Source organism: Vidua chalybeata, chromosome Z (genome assembly GCF_026979565.1).
Source record: "Vidua chalybeata isolate OUT-0048 chromosome Z, bVidCha1 merged haplotype, whole genome shotgun sequence".
NCBI classification, from domain to species: domain Eukaryota; kingdom Metazoa; phylum Chordata; class Aves; order Passeriformes; family Viduidae; genus Vidua; species Vidua chalybeata.
Window position 1 is genome coordinate 62,773,648 of NC_071570.1, and position 20,685 is coordinate 62,794,332.

A 20,685-nucleotide genomic window follows, 5' to 3' on the forward strand; every position below is an offset into this window, starting at 1 on the left:
TCAAAATGTAACAATATTTGACTAATACTAACTATCTGGTGATCCTTTTACAACAATCAAGTTTTGATACTCACTTCATAAAGAAAAAACAGGCTGACGGTATGCAAAATAACCAGTGTAATGGATGATAAAAGACTTCTGAAAAATCTTGAGGAAGATGTTCATCAGAATTATCCAGAAATGTCCTGGAAGAAATCAAATACTTCCAAATTACATGGGAGACTGAAAATCCCCTTGGATCACTACTAAGTATGTATATATGAATAGAAGACACAAAATACCTTATGATAAATACTATTAATATATGTATGCAAAAATGTAATTGCAAATCTATCTATGTACTTTAAAAAATATAATTCTATATTTTTATTCACTTTCACTCTTTAAAACTCAGTATCGATTAACTGTTATTCAAGTTTTCTTCGTATTTTCTTTCTACATAATACATTTTCAAACTATGTTTGAAAATGCATTCAATGCATTCGAATTTCTCTTCAGTTACTCATTTCTATGTCTCTCTTCTTCCTGCATAACACAAATGCATAGTATTTTCAACACTTTACAATAATGATATGTAAAGTATCTTTTGAAATTATACTGACTGACATGCAACCATATATACACTTTGGATTAAACTGAACAAAAATTTGAACCAGAAGCTTTGGATATTCACTGGCTTGAGAGAAATGGAATACTGGTTGTTTTCAAGTATGAAGGACTAAAGAAAAACTAGATTGTGACTAGATGTCACTTTTGCAACACTTCATTTACTCAAATGATGTGAGAGGCAAAATCTACAGATACTAAAAATGAATTATTAATTAATTAAATGATAGTATTACAGATATGTGTAAGAACAGGATTCTATAATTTAATATGCCTTTATTTAATGTTACTAATAAATTATTAATATTTGTATAATTTTCTAGAAGCCAATAGGATTCAATAATGTGTGATAGTAATGGATGCCCCATGGCCTCTTCCCTTTTTATTCTCATTTACACTGTCTACAATTCCAGCAGACAGGGATTCCAGCCTGTTACATGCATCCTCCATTAAATATAAACAATTGACACTTCACATGCATCTTACTTTTCATCTTGGTTGTGAATTTTTTATCTTTCATCTGAAGTAATTCAACTATAGCCACATGTCTATTAGACCCAGATGAAAGAAGAGAATTATATGTTTTCAACAAGAAAGGTAGCTGTATATTTTCTGAACGTCTCAAAAAGATAGGCTGTTTTATTTGGAAACTGTTCTTACTAATTAAAAAAAAAATAGAAAGAATTTAATACAGATCTTAAGTAAAAAAAATCTGAGCAGAAGGATTAGCACAATCAATTTGTGCTCTTTGTGAATTCATGAAAACCTGAAGATTAAAAATAAAGCTGAGATTCTAATGTAGCCAAAAGAAGAATGCAAACTGGAAAAGAATTATTTTAAGGACAGTAATTTCAATATTATGAAAGTAAAAAACAAATCTTATTGTCTCTCATCCACTGAAATATTTTTTTTCTGAATATAGCAAAGTATAGAGCAAACATCCTACACAAAGGTGTGATAAATACATTTTGGTAAGCAATCGAATTTAAAAAAGGAGGACCACATCTTGTGTATTGATTGATTAGGAACTGTTTGACAGCATTCTGGTCTAAAACAGCTTGTTAAGTATGACTTCTTAGCTGTATCCTAAGGAGCCTTAGCCATATCCTAAGGAGAAGCACAGGGCAGATTTTTGGATTCTGACTTACTTGCTTATACCGAGATCTCTACAGAAATTTTTGAAGTGAGATAGAGATAATCTAAGGGTTTTAAAGATTGTTTAAATATTAGAATAGCTTCAAATACTATTAAAAAATCAAGTGTCTGATGAAAATACAGCAATTCTCATGACAGCATTTCTTAATGTCTACTGCTGGCTAGGTAATTCTTGCCATGAAAGCCCAACTCTGTGTCAGACTGTTGAACTCAACTACTCTTCTGACAGAAGTATAATAATAGCTAGTAGGACATTTGTTTTTGCTTCAAGTTATGCTAAACCAGCTGCCTATTATCTCAAAGCACTGGACAGCTGATTTAATACCAAAGCAACATTTCAATTTACAGTTGTTTTATTCTTCAATAGAGAATGACAAGGTGAGAATTGATCCTGTAAGCCTGAGTGCAGGTGTGAAGAAATGAGATGCCCGCAAGATGAATCCTAACAGTATTTATTTGTAGTGTTTGTATGATTTCTCTCTGTATAAGGAATAAACATTACTAAAAAGCAACTTCATGAGTTATAACTCATATATTAAAGAGAAATGTTTTCAGTCTTTAATATTGAATAACATTGAATTTACAATAGTGAGCAATTTTGCCAATAGAATCTCTATATGCTTCTCTCAACATTTAAATAATTTACCCAACTTCTTGTTGAGAAAATAAGATATAACAATTCATACTATGAAATCACAAAAAGGTGCATCCACCTTACTCTTTATATTCTTCTTTACAGAGTACCATCGCCTACTCAGTACAAAAGACTAAAGAATATCAGAACAGGCACAAAAATAGATCTGTTCCAAACTGACCAACCCGGAACCTGAGGCAGAAGATAGTCTCTACTTTGAGGCCCAGGTAATTTACTCTACAAACTTATGAGTAAAGAATGGCATTGGAGTCTCGTGTGTATTCACAGGCAGTACTGAAACTGTGTGATCCACTACCTGAAACCCCAGCTACTAGAACTGAGTAACTGACAACAATCTTGTCAGAAAGACAATGACGATTGGAAATTCAGAATTATGAAAATCCTCTTATTTCAGAGGTTTGAGAAAGCAGCAAGAAAATAGAAACAGTAGATTTGGGGAGCACATTCTAGAGACTCATTGTTCAACAGGTCCTCAACAATATGGACAAAAGCCGACAGAACAGTTGCTTAGCAGATTTTCAGGTGACACTAAACTGGGGGGAGCAGATACAGTAGTTAACACAATAAATAGCTGAGTGCCTACTCATAGACGACTGGGCCAACAGAAATTCACACACAAAATTGACTGAGGTAAAGAGCAACTGTTTACTTCAACTACAGAATTACAATAACCTAGGTTGGGAACTGACTTGTCTGAGTGCCACCCTACCCTACCCCAGAAACCTGGGGTTTATGGGCAGTAGGGTGCTGAAGACAAGGCAACAGTGTATTATCACTAGAAAAAATGCAAACTACACACTGAGCTGTATTAGAAGCAACTAAAACAAAGATAGTGATTTACTTCATCTGCTTGTCAACAGTTTAAGCCTTACCTAGAATATTTTCTCCAGCTGTTGGGCCTAGGAGAAGAACGTGAGGAAACTGGAGAAGACTAAACTGAATCATCTGTAAAAAATGTTTGAGGGCCCTAGACTCCTTTACTCTGGTGAAGAGGTGGCTAAAGTGTCAATTCGTGTAATGGCAGCCTACAACCACCCAAACAGTAATTACAAAGACAACACTGACCAATTTTCTCAGTGGGGCTTATGTGATACAGCAAATTATAGCCAGCTGCTTTGAGGGCTCACACTAGATATAAAGCAACATTTTGCACTAGGGCATCACAGCTGCCGAGCAGGCTTCACAAAAAGTTCTAAAACTTCAGTTCCTGGCAGTTGGCATGTGTCAGTTGAGCCAGTAAACACAGTCATGTTTGACTGCTCATAGTGATTGCTCTGCTTTGAGGAGGAGGCTAGATTAGAAAACCTCTAGCAGTCCTTTCCAACCAACATTTCCATTATGCTAAAGATAATTCAGAAAGCCATAGAAGGGTGGAGAAAAATGAAGCACAGAAAACAAGTATTAAACCCTGATGGCCCAAGATTCATAGCTGAATTTCGGACCAGATCTAAGTAATCTTGTCATACAGAAAAGAAAGTCTAGATCACAAAATTAGGAATGAGAAAACAGAATCACCTGATCTGAAGTCAAGGATACTACTAATTTTTCACCATCATTATGATTTTGTTCAATTTCCACAAAATAATTAAGAAATTTACATAATTTTAGTTCCCTTAAGCAATAGAGAATACAGCCTCTCTAGTAAGTTGGAAATGAGCCAGTCATAATATTACACAACTCCTGGAAAACGATGTTTCATCATTGCCACTTTTATGATTACACAGAATTTTCCTGAAAAGTCTAAAGATTACTTGACTTCTAGTCACTTAAGGGAAAACTTCCAGTACAAAAAGACAGCATGACAGATTTAAAAGAAAAGAAGATTTCATTCCAGTTAACTTTACCAAATGTGTGAAAGATATAGAGCCAAGACAACAGATGGAAACTGTGATTATACAATATACTTTCAGAAAGAATTGATGAAAGATTAATATTCCTTTAAAATCAGGTGTAACTTTTGACTTTATTATTAATAGATTCTTAATGTAATGAACTATGCATACCCCAGTAAACAATACACCTAGGTACTTCACCTAAAATTCACTATATCAAGGTGTTTCCAATTGAATATAATTGGAAGCTGATTGGCTAAACCACTTTCTTCTTTGAACTCTGGACAGTGGGTCAGGTTACCTGACAAATATTGGCTGCACTTAAATATAAAATATAAAAAAATTGTTTCAATAATGGGGCCTCACAGATTGTGAAAACACAAGTTCTGAATAGAATTTCTTTAAAAAAAAAATCCAATTTTACTTACTTTAAAACATCTATATTTTGAATTATTGAATTATATTTGAATCATCTAAATGGAAATGGTCTTCAGTGTTAATATAATTTTTGTAGCTATGTAACAAAATAAGACAATTTTTTGTATTATCTTTAAACAAAGCTGCCATATTTTGGTGGTGATTTGCACAATATTTTGTAGTAAATTAAATGAGCTGCTACATTTGGCACATGATCTCCATATAAGCAAATTCAGGTAATGAAATTCACATCCCTAACTCTGAAAGCTATATGACCAAGTTGTTTACCTGCAGCATTTTGCATAAAATAAAAAGCAAACTTTTCATTGGCACTTTGTTCTGAAACTCCATGAATTCTCCAGCAAGCACACATTTTTTGTCATGCTATGTATACATAAATATGTAAACAACATTGATCAGTGGAGGAGACTAGAATCACTTAAAGGGACAAATTATACAGCATATTTACTTTGGTCTATCATTTTAAGGGCTTTCATAAAAGAAAGATGAAATGCCAGAACTGACAGTAAAAGCAGTTACAGCTACTGCACTGTCCTTTCGTGCTTCCATTTCTACTGCCATAGTAGGGCTACCTAATCTGTTCCTGAGCCACTTTCTAAATTGCTATCTATTCATAAGCCTGTGTTATATAAGAGCAAACAACCAGTTACAATCCACTTTTGCATGCTCTTTAGAGCCCACAAATATTAAAATGAGCCCACAAATAACAAAAAAAATTCGTTGAAGAAGCTTATATGCAGGAAGTCTCTACCCTAGTACTACCTAGAATTTTCTTATTGTGAATAATGAAGTAAAAGCCAGCCAAATAGGATGTGGCTTCATTAGTTGGGGTTTTGTTATTCCGCTTTTTTAAATTTGTGGTCCCACTTTGTATTGTCTCTTACACCAAATTTACAGATGGATTTTATAAACAAAAGACTCAGGCCCAATTTCAGTGCAAGTTACATGTCCATTTTTTACCATTGTGACTTGTGAAAACATGATTTTATAAATATGGGCATTCTATATTCTTACATTTTTAACTACATTTATTGCAGCATACTGGTTGTGTAACCAGATGATCATTTTAGTAAATTACCTTTACATTCCTATACTTCTAGAAACATTATCAGAGGACAACAGAACATTCTGATTTAACTGAAAGCCTGAAGTAGATAAATCTGAACTAGTAAGATGATTTCTTTTCAACTGATGAATAAGTCCTTTAAAACCTTGCCAAAGTATTTGCTACTATAGTAGTAAATGTTTTCAGATCAATAAGACCATATTTAAAAAGAAATATGTCCTAACTGGAAAAATAAATTGCAAATTTGGGGCAGTAATAATTAATAAAATTCTACTGGTTTTGTAACAGAGGAAATCAACCCAGACATTCACTATGGTCTACATTATTAAGAGAAAAAAAAAATGCACAGCACTGAAGTTTGATCCAAAGCTAATAAAATCTCAGCAGATATAACAGGGCTTTAGATAAGATCACAAAAGTAAGTATAGGATCAAATTCAGAAATAGTCAAAGACAATTAAAATGTGACAATACTATGGATTACATTTGATTTCAACACAAAAATTCATCTTTGTAGATCTATCCATGTGAGCTCAAGAACCGCTTTATCTCAAATTAAATGTTTATTTCATACTCACTCATACAAATTCTTCAATGGTGAAGTTAAAATAGCCAGCACAGATATCAGACTATTGCAGTGGCTATGTATTTGATAGATCTTGAGATTTCTGTCTTTGTGTGGATTCAGAAACTCCTGCACAGAACTACAAATTGACCAGAGCATATCTTCAGTGGACATCAAAATTGCTGCAATATCAATTCTGTAGGCAAAAAAACCCCAAGAATAACATTACTTAAGACATCTTGATAGTGGTAAATTCCAATTAAACAGACATTTCCTCTGACAGGACAAACACCAAAATCATAACATGGACTTTAAATTTCCTCTTCAGTGATGCAGGAAGTCTCCACCCACTACTCTGTAAAAATCAACCCTTTCACAGAGAAGTTGTTATTGAAACTAGTAAAAAGAAGAAATTTTTAAGTGTCAAAGGACAGTGTCACTAGGCATAAACAATTTACTTTCTAAACTACAAGTAAATAAATACAAATTTTGTTTTCTTAAAATTAAAATGTACATACAATTTTCAAATCCTGGGGCAAAAAATAGGAACAAAGTAACTTAATCTTCAATTTGCAAAACTAACTCCATGCAACACTATATAATGTGGAACATTTCAGTAATTTATTGCCTGTTGATAGTGGCTGGCAGAGTGCCACACGTCACTGGCCTGAAACAACAGCAAAAACCCAAACTACAACATAATCTCACAAGACTATGCTGACATACAATATGCAGGAAACACATGAATAACACAAAAAATATGGGAGGTATGAGGTTGGACTTTAAAAACTACTATAGTACCTAAAAGCCATGGATGCACTTATGATCATACGCATTTTTAAGTCATGTTATTTTTGAAAAATCTAGGCAAACACACATAAACAGACATTTGTCCATTTATACATCAGTTCTCTAGAATTTGAAGAACCATTGGAAGAAAAGATACCCTCACAAACTACAACAATATTAAAAAAAATGTAAAGATTCTGTGATAAAAATATATTTAATTAAATTGAGTATCTTTTTTCATTTATTCATGACTGGATAGTTCAATTTACTTAGTGAAAAATTCAAGAATCAACCTAATGAATATACAACTTTTCTACAAAATGCCAATGTAAAAAGTTCTTTCTTGTTCAGTAGTTTGAAGTAAATTCATATAGAATTGACTAATATGATACTTAGGTAATATTGTATTTTTCATATTTCAGGCAACTTTTTCCCAAAAAAAATTTCCAGGCAAGTTTTCAGAAAACCTCTCTGTATCTGTATCTCTGTATCTGTACCAAAAGATACAGAAGAGCCTGATTACAGTAAGTTATTGCAGGAACAGAGCACACAACTATTTGTGTGCTCTGTTCCTGCAATACATAAAATAAAATTTCGGTTTTTTTCCCCACCCACTTCAAGAAGGCGATCTTGTGCAAGTTACTCGAGCTTTCATGGCAATACTCGTATTCATAATAAAATTTGAGATGACAGCACATAACTCTTATGTCACACAGCATAGACCTGGTAAGTGGCTCTAACCCTCTAAAATTACAAACTCTTTAACTCTTCTAGATGGTGCTGTGCAATAGGACTAAAGGCAATGGTCAGAAAGTATGCAGATGAAGTTCCACCTGATTATGAGGAAGAACTTCCTTATGGTGTGGGTGACCAAGCACTGGAACAGAGTGCCCAGAGAGGCTGTGGATTGCCCCTCACTGGAGACATCTAAGAGGACTGTCTTGTCGCCCTGGTTATCAAGAGTTTTCTAAAGCCTTCTGAGTTTACATTTTTGTAGAGAACTTTCTCACACAACTTTCTGTAAACAACCTATTGTTTTGCATTCTTTCATAGAGGCGGAGAAATTTGATGTACAGGTAGTTTGTCCAGTGTCGTTGGAGAGGTGGCACGTTCACCCTCTAATCCACTGGCATCTTTTGAGAACTATAAAAGATTCGAGTCAGAAAAAATAAATTAGTCTCTTCATTGTGACCAAGGCTGTGGTGCATCGTTTTTGCTTGTGTCATCTGGTGACACTGTCTGGACTTGGCCTTGTGCTATGTACTCTGGGATAGCCCTGCTTGAGGAGGGAGGTTGGACCAGATGACCTACTGTGGTCTCTTCCAACCTCACCCATTCTGTAACTCTGTGTGATTCTGTTAGGAAAAATACACCTGTTTATTCAGTAAAACAAGATATTGGATAGAAAGGACAAAGATAGGGTTAACTTCCACTTGAAGACTACTGCTTTAGTATTTCTCAAGAAGACTGTACTCTCTGGCAAAACATAAGAATTGCAACAAGAAATACTTCCAATTTCTTATTTTCTAAAATGACAAGAAAAGGGATAGCCTCTTTCTGCTCTCTCCTTCTACACCACTGGCATCATTCTGACGAATGTTTTGATGTGACCTTGTAGCTCTTTCACTTGAAAAGCCCTATAAAAAACACAAATTCTACTGGAACTCATTAGATTTTCTTAATGAATCAACAGCTTGATTTCTAATCCTGACATTGTCAATTCTGTCCACATTTTTGGTTGCATTACCAATCCTCTATGAACTTGCATTGTGAGGCTTTTAAACCAATCAAGTCGTTTATGGAACAATTTCACAGAGTTGAAAGAGGCCTTTGATTCTGCCCAGTTTGCAATATAACTACTAAATATACTTAAATGTAGAAAATAAATTTTATTAAAACAAACATCAAAATGCATAGATTTGGTTTATCCCCCCTGCTGTGTTCATTAACATAGAAATGTGAATCAAAGCAGTGAATAACAGAAAACTAACATTTACTTCTTTCATCCATCAAAATGGTGCATTAAATATACAACCATTACCTGATTTGTGGTGTTCTTTTGTAACTGGGACACACCTGACAATATCTTGAGGACAGAATATCCAAAGATCGCTCTAGTACATCTGTAAGAATCTCCTGGGCTGTCTTTGGAGGTAGAATAGTCCATAGATCATGATGAAGAGCACAGCAGAAGTAATGCCACATCTGGACAGAGAATGAGCATCTTTCCCCCTGTCAAAACCACCACACATTACAGAACATAAACACACTTTCCAAAATGTCAATTTAACTCCTTTAGGTCTAATTAATTAAATCTCAAAGGAAATAGCTAAAGAGTTCCAGGAATATGATGGCTAAAAATGATGCTTGAAAAGATGTGAGACATCTTTATTTGCAAGGAAACACATGTTCCATTTCAGTCACAAAATTACAGTTCTTTCACAAAATAAAACCACAGCATTTGAACTCTTATGTCCTCAATTAACCTATTCTCAAAACCCATAGTGTTGTAAGTTTAGTTTAAAAACATAGACAGTATTCTGTACGCAGTAGAATAGTCAGATAAACCCAACATAGTAGTTTCTTTGTCTGCAAAGAAAGGAGAGGAGAGGAGAGGAGAGGAGAGGAGAGGAGAGGAGAGGAGAGGAGAGGAGAGGAGAGGAGAGGAGAGGAGAGGAGAGGAGAACTATTAAACTTACAATATGAGATATCCAGATTGTTTTAATAAGATATTTTTTCCTCTTGTAATTTGAATGTATTGAAACCAAATATTTGGTTTCAAGGAAGGGTCATGGCAAGGAAGCATCATTGGCATTAATATTTCATTGTCTAAACAGATCTATGCCATTAAGACACAGAAATCAATATACAGGAGTCAAAATCACAGCAGTTACTCCATCATACTTCTAAAATACCCAGGAAATAAGTTTCACATTCAAATATTTCACTAATACATATTCAGCAAATAGCATAATCATGAAGCTTTTTGAAAACAGAGACTTCAATTTTCAGTTCTCACATCCCAAAGGAACTGAAAAATATTTAAAGAATTTGTTAATATTTTAGCATTATTAAAAATATAAAATAACCCTATAATTTTTAAAATGCTTTTAGAATTTGAGAGGCATTCTTTAACAATCAAATAAAAAATAATCTGCCTTCTTTTTAAATATATTAGCATGAGCATTAGCAGATTATGGGAAGTTGTCACTATTTGGTTTTCCTCTGACATAATATTTGAAGTGCATTTTATATTAAAAAGTGGCAAAAATTACAACAAAGAACAAAATAAACAAGCTTGTTGAAAAGTTTTACTTTTTAACTTTGTAATTATAGTCACAAATTGTTTCACTTTCTCTGCTTTGGCTTATTTAAGTAGTAGCTTTTTTCCCTTTTTTAGTATTGTACCTCCACTGCAGAAACAACAATATCACTGAAGATTTAAATGAGATTCACTCCCCTTTTCTGACCTGTGTTTCTACTTGTTGCTGTTTCTGGACAATTCCACTGATAAACATCTACTATTTTTTCAGGCTTCACATAATAAAAACAGATGTGAGCTTTTATTTAGCTTATATATGAGGAAACAAGCAGCTGTGTTTTATTACATATGCCACTCAGTATTATCTCTGGACAATTCTTTATTCTTTGACTGTTAGAAAACATAAGTTCCCACAGCTACAGCAGATGTCTGCTACACTAAGAGCTTCATTCAAAAACATAATCTGGAGAGCTGGCCCAGTGGCGCACTCTTCCTGCTGAGCTCATATGTTGGAAGAAGCCACCTCTCACTGCTGGAAGTTTTGGCAGGGAATTGCCTCTGTAACAAGCAATAGATCTTAATCCAGTCTCTTCCATTTAGCATGGCTACAAGAGATCAACTGAAGTAATATCTGCTCTGCAGCATGCCTCCTGAAGGAACTCAGAGCAGATCGTTGTCAACCCTTGGGCCATCTCCCATGACCCAGTAAAAAGAGGAGTGATGATGTAAAATGAAATACTTTTCACCTCAAATCCTGTAAACATACAGAGCTTGTGGATTCTTTTTTGGGGTTCTTAAGGTTAGTGTGACTTTAAGAGAGATTAAAAAGAGTTTTTGCTTTTGTAGTTTGAGTGCAGTTGAAGAGGTTTGGAATATGTCTAGTTGTGTTTTTAAGGTTGTTTATTTCTTCTTATCTATAATAGTTTCTCTTTGATTTGTTGAGGTTTGTTTTGTACAGGATCTATGGTAGTCTCTTTTGAGCCTTGGGTATCTCTTACATTATATACTTAAAATTATGTGTATTATGTTATATATATATATAACATATATACATATATTATGTATATAGCTCTTGTACTAAAAATCTATGTTGGATAGTGTGTCCCTATCCTAAACTAATAGAAAAGTGTTGCTATTACACTGAGATATTGAGGACAAGAAGAAGGAAGAAAAGGTTAGGGTACGCTCAGATACTTCTATCTTGTATCTCTGAATTACATTCTAAAAAACCTCAAAATTTTACTTTTCTACCCTGTCAATTTACCTATTACACTACTCAAACTTTTTTGGCTTGTAATTCCTCATATAGAGTTGGTAGTCTCTCCGATGGGCTAAAATCAAAGCCACAGCTGTTTTTGACTTCATGCCAGGGTCTCTGAGACCCCTGCCAGGGTCTCGAGACAGCCAGGGCAGCCAGAGGGATGTTCTGGACTCCGACAAAAGCTGAGACACCAGTTTTCCTCATTCCTTCCTGCACACATCAGTTCTGTTCAGTAATGATAAAACTGTTTAGCTACTCCATATTCTTTTTTTGTCAGACAACTGTTTCTCCATGGTGAAGTTACTGGGTCACCAGTAAACAGGACACAGCACCGTAGGCACTACAGACAATGAAGATTCAGCAGTTGCCAAAAGTCACTGCCTTTCTTACCTTATCATCTATCATTCAAACAAAATTGAAATGTTTATTTACTTGTCTTTGAGGGATGGACATTTTGATAAATTATTCTATGATCTGCATGCCTGTCCAGCAAAGATTTTGTCACTGACTGAGCAGCTTTTTATATGATATCTGTAGATTACATGTATAAGATGGAATTTTTTCTCATGTAAGAATTCTAGAAAATGCTTAACAGAACACACAAATTGTCTCACACGGAAAATTATACAAGGAAGTACAAGACTTTGTCTTCAAGAGATCTCAGTTATTATTGATTAAAAACCCATATAAAACTTCACCCTACAATTAAGTGAAAATTATTTCAAACAGTGTATGTCAACCTATGTTTGTATTTAACTAGGATGAAGGAAAAAATCCAATAAATGAAAATAATTATCTTATTTTTTTTTCATAGAATCATTAGGATTATAGCTATAGATTAGACCCATGACTTCAAGACGCAGGTGAAATGGCACTGGTTATTTCAGAAATACATTGCTGAATGCTTTAGGTAACTATATTGACCACCATTCTTTGTTTCACCCTTTACTCACAAAAAGTAAAAAGGGAACCAATTGAACATAAAAATCAAAGAATCAGATAAAAAATTTCCCAGAAAAAGATCTTCATATGTCACACTTCCTAAAAGAAGTGTAAAGTTCTTAGAGATTAAGGTGATGGTGTGCTCTTTACTGAGTTCTATATAAATGCCTTGACACACAATAAATATTTTATTAAGTAAATGACACAAACACGCCACAGTAACAATCTACCTCATCTTTAAATGACTGTGTTTTCCTACATAATTGTTAAACAGACACTTGCCTGCAATAATAGATATTTCAAAATAGTACATTCCAATAATCCTTATGTAAAAACAATGCTGATCTCATGCTTCTGATTAGTCAGTGAGCTGGCAAACACTAAAACACATTTTGTAAAAGGAAGCCATAGTAAACTTAACCTCACACCTCATAAAAACCTTTGTAGTCATCCCAGCAGTGGCTCTCAGCATCCTGTAAAATGCTTGTAGCACAAACTCTGATGCAGTAGTTCGTAACTTGAAACTGGAGAATGTTGATGAATTCCTGACATTTTTTGATAGGAACTAGGAACAGGGTTCTGTTCAGAAAGAATGATTAAAAAGACAGTGATTGAAAGGCTGTGCACTAGGAGGTAACAATCACTAGTACTGCAAATAGATTTTTTTAGTAGGTATCAATCATTCATTTCCTTTTGGTCTTGAACCTAGCATTCAGTTTTGTAACTTTTTGTTTCAAAAGTTCTCAAAATATGTCTACTTGTGTATAAATTCTCATTTAACCAATTACTGAGAAATAAATTACTTCATCCTATTTTCTGAGACGAGTACATTTGACATTCACTTATTTGCAGTTTTTAATTGCAGCATTCTTACATCAGCAATTATTACATCAGCACTGAGTGTGACAAAAAACACATAAGCACAGAGTACAGAGATTGCTTTTGGTAAGCATGTACTAAAACTCTTTGATAATACACCTAAGTAGAATTATTGAGCAGTATTTTAGGTCAGACTTCCCACTCACAGAGATACACTTCATGCAGGAGACAGTAAAACATGAGAGGGAAAGCAGCTCAACAGTGCATATAACCACTTAGAAATCATACATGTCTTAAAAATTGTGCTACTTCAGGATCTCTCCCCAAAAACTCTGTTTCTACTTTTAAAATGCACATGGCTGGAAATATATGGACCAATAGACTCCTAGTACCTTAAGACAAAATCTCCTAAAAGCAAGTGCAGTTGTAAGTCCCTCCAGGTCAAACACTGCCTTTGACTTTACACTCCTACTTAATATCTGCTTTAATTTTTATTCTGGATGTAATAATAAACTAAATTCTAAAACTACAATGTATTTTATGTATTGTATTGTATGTATTTCTTTACATGTCTGAATACATATGGTGTTAGGAAAAAGCAGATAAATGTATTTTTATATTGCCCTCTATGATTGCTATGTCCTGAACCAGATCTTATGACAATTAGGCATTGCAAAGGTCAGAAAAGGAAATCAAAGCCCTAGCACTTCATTTATATGACAGCAAAGTACATTCAGTTCTCTGGATAATCCTGTTTTCTCAAATTTAATAATTAAAAAAAAAAAACTATCTGCAAATCAAATGCAGATCCTAGACATAAATAATTTGTTTTGCAATGGCTGCTGTGTACTATCAGGTTGATTCAGGTATTTCCATAAAATAATACACATACTGCATTGTGCTAAAAAATACAATGCAATTTGGAGAACTACCACCACACTGTATCACCAAAATAGATGAAGTCTTATATTATTTACATTTGAATTAAACATTTTAAGTAAAAAGGACATACTTTTTGCTTGTTTCTCTCATTAAATTGCTATACATTGTAAAATGCTGAAAGACATATATCGCCGTGGAAAGGGCAGCATACAGGTCTTGCAGGGGAGCCTTCAAGGGAACGTCTCTGCTTTTCTCCTCTAGTCTTGCCAGAACAGCTGTTGCCACTTTGCTGCAGGCCTCTACAAAGTTTGCTCTAATTTCCTGAAGAGAATCATCTCTGCAGGCCAGAGCCAATGGAAGCAATGTGTCAAGTTCTTCCATGATGTCAGAACAAAACTGAGAGAAATAAATGTGGCATCAAGTTATTTGTATTCTGACAGCACTGCTTAATTTATACATGCTAGGGTAAGATTACTGAATATTGAAATTGGCATGAAACATAAATATATTGAATCAGCTTTACAAACATTTTAATCTCTTAAACAGAGGAGTAACATTTTTTAAAAGTAAATTAAATATTCTTTCATTCCTTCCTGCTTTAAAGCTGCATATTCTATACTAGGGGAAAAATTAAAACCATCTTATGCTAGTAATGTATTCATTTGGTTTTGATGTCACTAAACATACATTCAAAGCACAAAGTTAATTCCTTGTAAATAATGATAATTTTCTAAACTAATTAATTTTGAAAAATACACAAACACATTTCCTAACACTGAATTTGGAAACAAACATGTCATCTCTTCATAAAATTATACATTAATCTCCCTAAAATTATCTCCCCAAAGCTCATGTGTTATTTCAAGGAAGCATTCATTAACAGCATTCTAAATCTGCTAGAAGAGTTGCAGATCTTACTAGAAAAAGTCTTTCAAACATACCTTTCCTTACAAAAGGAATTTAATTAATAAATTACCTTTCAGCTAAATCAAATAACTCAAAATTGGCTTTATTACTGGTTATGCCAATTAATTGAATGGCATGTCTAATGATATGAATACAGGAAATCCCACTACAGCCATATTTCAAAGCTTTCAACATTTTCCCATCTAACCACTTGGTAACAGAGCAGTTACTAATCAGAATGCTTTAGAACTTTTTAGCTGAAAAAAAATGCCAGTGAAGTTTAAAAGGTAATTCTTTCAAATACAAACTACGGGCTATTGTATAAAGCTCTGTTCAGCTTCACATTGTAATGTCTCTCACTTTCTTCTTAATTCCATTTATATAAGATATAGAATATTAATAGTACTGTAAGTACTTCAAAGTGTTGATGGCAAACTGCCTTGGCATTCTGTCTCCCTTCAAACTTCAGATCATTTGATACCTGCCTTAGCAATTCGTTTTGGTTGTTCCTCCTGTTGGACTGCTCTGCAGGACTCCTTCATTTGCTGGTTGTTTACAAGACTCATTGCACAGCCTGCAGCTGAAAACTCTTCTTTCTGCTCATGTTGAAGAATTTTAGATGAAAAATCCTCAATTGCTATTGTTACACAGTGAGCCACAGAAGAAGATAGGTCTTTGAATGCATTTCTCCAGCCAAAACTCAGTAAAATAGGCTGAAACACATATTAAAATTAAATCAATTCAAAGTCATTATTGAGTGTTAAAATTGTCTGAAAATTAAATGCCTATCCATAATTAAATTACAGGACATCATCACATTTTGAAATTATTTTAAAAATTTAAAATATAGTCCACTAGTGTTGAACTCATACTAAAAGCAGTATTTACACTCAACAAAATGCATAGCAACATTAAACATGTCATCAATTTTTTTAGAAAAGAAGAATTACTGTTTAAACAAGACAGCTTTTATAAAAACATGCTTCATCTTTACTTAATCTTAACAGACCCTACTTTAAAAAGTCAAAGAATTCATAGTTATTTTCAATAGTATAACAAGCAATCTAGCACTGTATACCCTGTAATAATTTTCACTGCAAGTTAACAACTGGAAGTTACTGACCATGAATCTCAATGGGAAACACTTAAGAGGAACTGGTTTTAACATACCCACACTGTATTTCACTTCTCTAGAACTGGATTTAGAAAATATTAAAATGTTTAATATAGAGATAAAAATAGAGATGTGTAGTTTCAGGCCAATGCTGGCTTTTCCTGTGGTTTACATCAGTTCCTTGCCTTCTTTAAACAGAAACTTCTGAAGTAAGCTGAAGTGTAATAGTTGCCAGAAGTAGACACAGCAAGACATCATTATTTTTCAACTTACCTGATTTTGCATTGTTCTTATGACTTATATCAGACTTAAACCTTTCCAGAAGTGGCCATTTGAGAATTGCTCCACTGTAAGTGACATATTTTAATGATGTAAGATGATATTCAGTAAATATCTCCACAGTAGGAGAATAGAAAAGACAGATTCCTAACTATTCCTCCAGCTATAATACTAAGTTGGAAGAGAATGAAGGGCTACAAAGTGAAGCCCTTCCAGTTTACTTAAATTTAAAAGTTGTATCCTCCTTCCTTTCCCTTTCCCCACCAGCAACATCCAGCTCTTGTAAGCACAGGGACAGTCCCCATGGAAACACATTTGCACTCCCTCATTTTTTTTAATGGGGATCAAGTATATCCCGATCTATCTAAAAAATTCTTCTTTGTGATACATATTAGTATTAGTTTCACACACCAATCCAAAGTACATTTTTTTAAAAATTTCAGCATTTAAATCAAGCTATTAAGAAATTAAATTCTACTATCATTAAGTATGAGACGGTTGGAGCATTTATGTGCCACAAAATCAATAATAAAAATGTGTTTTGTGGTAAATGGGAGCCAGATAAAAACAATCTCGTACATACATTCTACAAAGCACAGTGCTTATTACACAGTTTGTTGGCATCAGAGAAACTAGATATTGTATGAGTACCTATACCTCTAGGAAGAACCATTATGACCACATTCTAAGAACTTCATAAATCTTCTTCAAGGTTCTTTGAGATTATATGTATAATACTAAGAAAGCTATCATATTTAAATAGTTTTTTTTCCTTTTTGTTATGAGGTATCTTATAATTACATTTTTTCTGTAAATAACTACTTAATACCAACAACTTCTTTGAATGCCATAAGATTTTATTCCATCTAAACTGAAACTTTGCACATAGAAGTAATCACAGAAGCTGAAGTAATGAAACTACGGCAATAGATGTTTATAATGAACATGGTGAAAGCCTACACTGCAGACACACACAAAAGAAAACTCCATACAAAGTGTAAGACTCTTCATACTCACCTCTTCTACCTGAAGTAGCTGCTCAGGAAGCACGCTGGTTTCATTTGCTCTAGTTTCTCCTATTAAAAGCTCCCCACTACCTCTCTTCAGAACTCCTGCACAGTATGACAAAAGAGATCAAAGTTTAGATTAATTCTGTAGAAAAGTCAGCAGCCTATAACATCTTATATATCAATATGAAGCAAAAAAAAACCCTCAAGAAGATGTAGGGGAATACTAATGTTATAATAAAGTTAAATTCAAGTGATATACAATTTCTTTTATATAACATGATGAAATCAACATCTGGTGGTACTTGTATTTTATTCAAATGCACATATAATGCGTAAAATATGGTTTCTTTTGTCATTAATGCATTTTTATACTGGTTGTGAAGTTATCTCTTCTTAAGAAGAATGGATAACACTAGATCAGCTGTATAGAAATTAATTTCTCTTCTTTGTTCAAAGAATTATATCAATTGAACAGTAATATATTTTTACAGCCTTTACTTATTTGGAAACACCAATACAATAAGAATAAAAAGACAGCTAATTAGTATAGATATTATAAACAAAATGATCACTTATAAAAACATAAAGAACAAGAGAAGTTCCTTAAGAAGGGCTGGTACAAAGCTCACTCATAAATCTTAGAGTAATGGGATATTGCCCCAGTTTTGTCAAGGACAAACTACTATCTGGGGTTAATATCACTTTTATCAGTGTTTCAAGAAATCTGGGTTCCTGAAATATATTGATGATTCCTCTTCCAAGTAATACAAGCACAAATGGAGGTGCTTGTTGGGAATTTGAAAATCAAGGCAGCTGCAGTGACCATGAGATAGTGGAGTTCTAGATCCTGAGAGCACAAAGAAGGGTGAAAATCAAGACCACAGCCCCAGGCTTCAGAAGAGCAGACCTTTGCCTCTTCAAATATCTGCTTGGAAGAGTCCCGTGGGATAAGGCCCTAGGTAATGGGACACAAGAAATTTGATTAATATTCAAGTATCATCTCTGCTAATCTCAAGAGAGCTGAAAAAAAAAATGGCAGAAGGCCTGCATGCATGAACAAGAAGATCCTAGCCGAACCCAAACACAAAATGAAGCATACAGAGTGTGAAAGTAAGGATGGGTAACGTGGGAGGGACACATAAATAGCTTCTGAACATGGAGAAAGTTAAGGAAGCTAAAGCTCAAATGCAAATAGTTTGGCCAGGGATGTCAAAGACAACAAGAAGGACTTCTATAACTACACCAGTGATAAATGGAAGACTAGAGAAAACATGAGCTCACTGCCCAACAAGATGGGGGACCTGGTAACATAGATATGGAAAAGGTTGAGACAATGAATGTCTTCCTCAACTCAGTGTTTACTATCAAGACCAGCCTTCAGGAATCCCAGGTACCAGAAACCAGGAGGTAAGGCTGGAACAAGGATGTATACTAGGTGTAAGAGGATCAGGTCTGAGAATAACTAAGCAAACTCAACATATTGAAATCCTTGGGCACTCATGGGATGCAGCTGCAAGTGTGGAAGGAGCTGGCAGATGTCGTTGCAAGGCCACTCTCAATAATTTTTGATCAATCATGGCAACTGGGAGAAGAGTCCAAAGGCTAGAAGAAAGCAAATGTCACTCCTATTTTCAAAAATGGCAAGGAGGAGGACTTAGGGAACCAGAGTCTTGTCACCCTCACTTCAACCCCAAGGAAGGTAATAGAGACATTTCCAGGTGCATTACAAAGACTTCATGAGGAGCATTCAGCATGGCTTCAGTAACAGGAAGTAATGCTTGACCAACTTGATAAAGTTCTATGAAGTAATTATTGGCTTGGTAGATGAGGGAACAGCAGTGGATGTTTTCTACATGAACTTCAATAAAGCCCATGGCATTGTCTCCTGTAAGATCTCATTACAGGACAAGATGTAGACAAGATGTGTGGATGGGACAAATAGTCAGTAAGGTGAGTTGAAAAGTGGCTGAATAGCCAAGCCCCAAATGCAGTGATCTGTGGCACAATGTCTAGTTTGAGGCCAGTAATTAGCAATCTATCCCAGGGGTCAATACTAGGTCCAATCCTGTTTAACATCTTCATTAATGATCTGGATGATAGGGTACAGTGTACCCTCTGTTGCCCAGTTCTTTTAAAAGTTTTAAAGTTCTTTTAAAAGTTTCCTATGCCTTCTGATGTTCACATATTTCTACTAGAGTTCTCATGCACTCTTCATGTAAATAATGATAGTTTTGCATTCTTCTTTGTAAGAAGAGAGATGGACTGTTGGTTTAACCAGTGTGGTTGGAGAGGTGGCAATTTCATCCTCCAATCCACTGTCACTTTTGGAATTCTATATATTGCAAAGTCAGAAATAAATGTTCCTTCCCTTTACTCTTGATCTTGAGTGAGTGAGTGAGTTATTTCATGTCACAGTGCGACAACCCTCAGCAAGTCTGCAGCTGACATCAAACAGGGCAGCAGATGGTCATGGTGCCAATCCAGAAAGGACCTCTAGAGGCTGGAGAAGTGGGCACACTAGAACCTCATAAAGTCCAAGAAGCAAAGTCGTGCACTTGGGGAGGAACAAACCCAGGTATCAACCCATGTTGGTGTTCTCCCAGCTGGTGAGAAGCTTTGCATAAAAGGACCTGGGGGTCCAGAAGTACATGAAGTTGAACATAAGCCAGTAAAAAGGCTGATGGTATTTGCTCTGGATCAGGCAAAGCATTATAAGCAGGTCAAAGGACATGATTCTTCCTGTCTGCTCAACAGTGATGAGCCATACCTCGAGTGGTATGTATAGTTCTGGGTTACTCAGTACAAGACAGACATGAACATACTGGAGAGTGTCTAACAAAGGGCCATGGAAGTTGACAAAGGGAATGGAGGACAGGCTGAGAACACTGGGATTGTCAGCCAACAGAAGAGAAAGCTAAGGGCAGGATATATCACTAATGTATATAAATACCTGAAAGGAGGGTCCAAAGAGGCCAGAATCAGTCTTCCATAATGACAGGACCAGTGGTCACAGGCACAAAGAGATGCAAAGCCAGAGGTTTCCTCTGAACATCAGGAAATGCTTTTTTTTACTGTGAAGGTGAACAAGCACTGTAAGGTTGTCCA

At 34.8% G+C, this 20,685-nt stretch overlaps 1 protein-coding gene across 5 annotated transcripts in view; it reads right to left on the reverse strand.

Annotated features, from left to right (window-relative positions):
- The window catches only part of KIAA0825 (KIAA0825 ortholog), a 245,160-nt gene that overhangs the window by 148,016 nt on the left and 76,459 nt on the right, over nucleotides 1-20,685 (reverse strand). For all 5 annotated transcript variants that reach the window (XM_053932881.1, XM_053932885.1, XM_053932884.1 and 2 more), the window contains 7 exons: nucleotides 17,588-17,682; nucleotides 15,663-15,890; nucleotides 14,402-14,667; nucleotides 12,999-13,149; nucleotides 9,147-9,337; nucleotides 6,330-6,512; nucleotides 75-185 (listed from right to left, as the gene is read on the reverse strand). In XM_053932881.1, coding sequence (XP_053788856.1) covers nucleotides 75-185; nucleotides 6,330-6,512; nucleotides 9,147-9,337; nucleotides 12,999-13,149; nucleotides 14,402-14,667; nucleotides 15,663-15,890; nucleotides 17,588-17,682 — 1,225 coding nt within the window. The remainder of the gene's footprint in view (nucleotides 1-74; nucleotides 186-6,329; nucleotides 6,513-9,146; nucleotides 9,338-12,998; nucleotides 13,150-14,401; nucleotides 14,668-15,662; nucleotides 15,891-17,587; nucleotides 17,683-20,685) is intronic.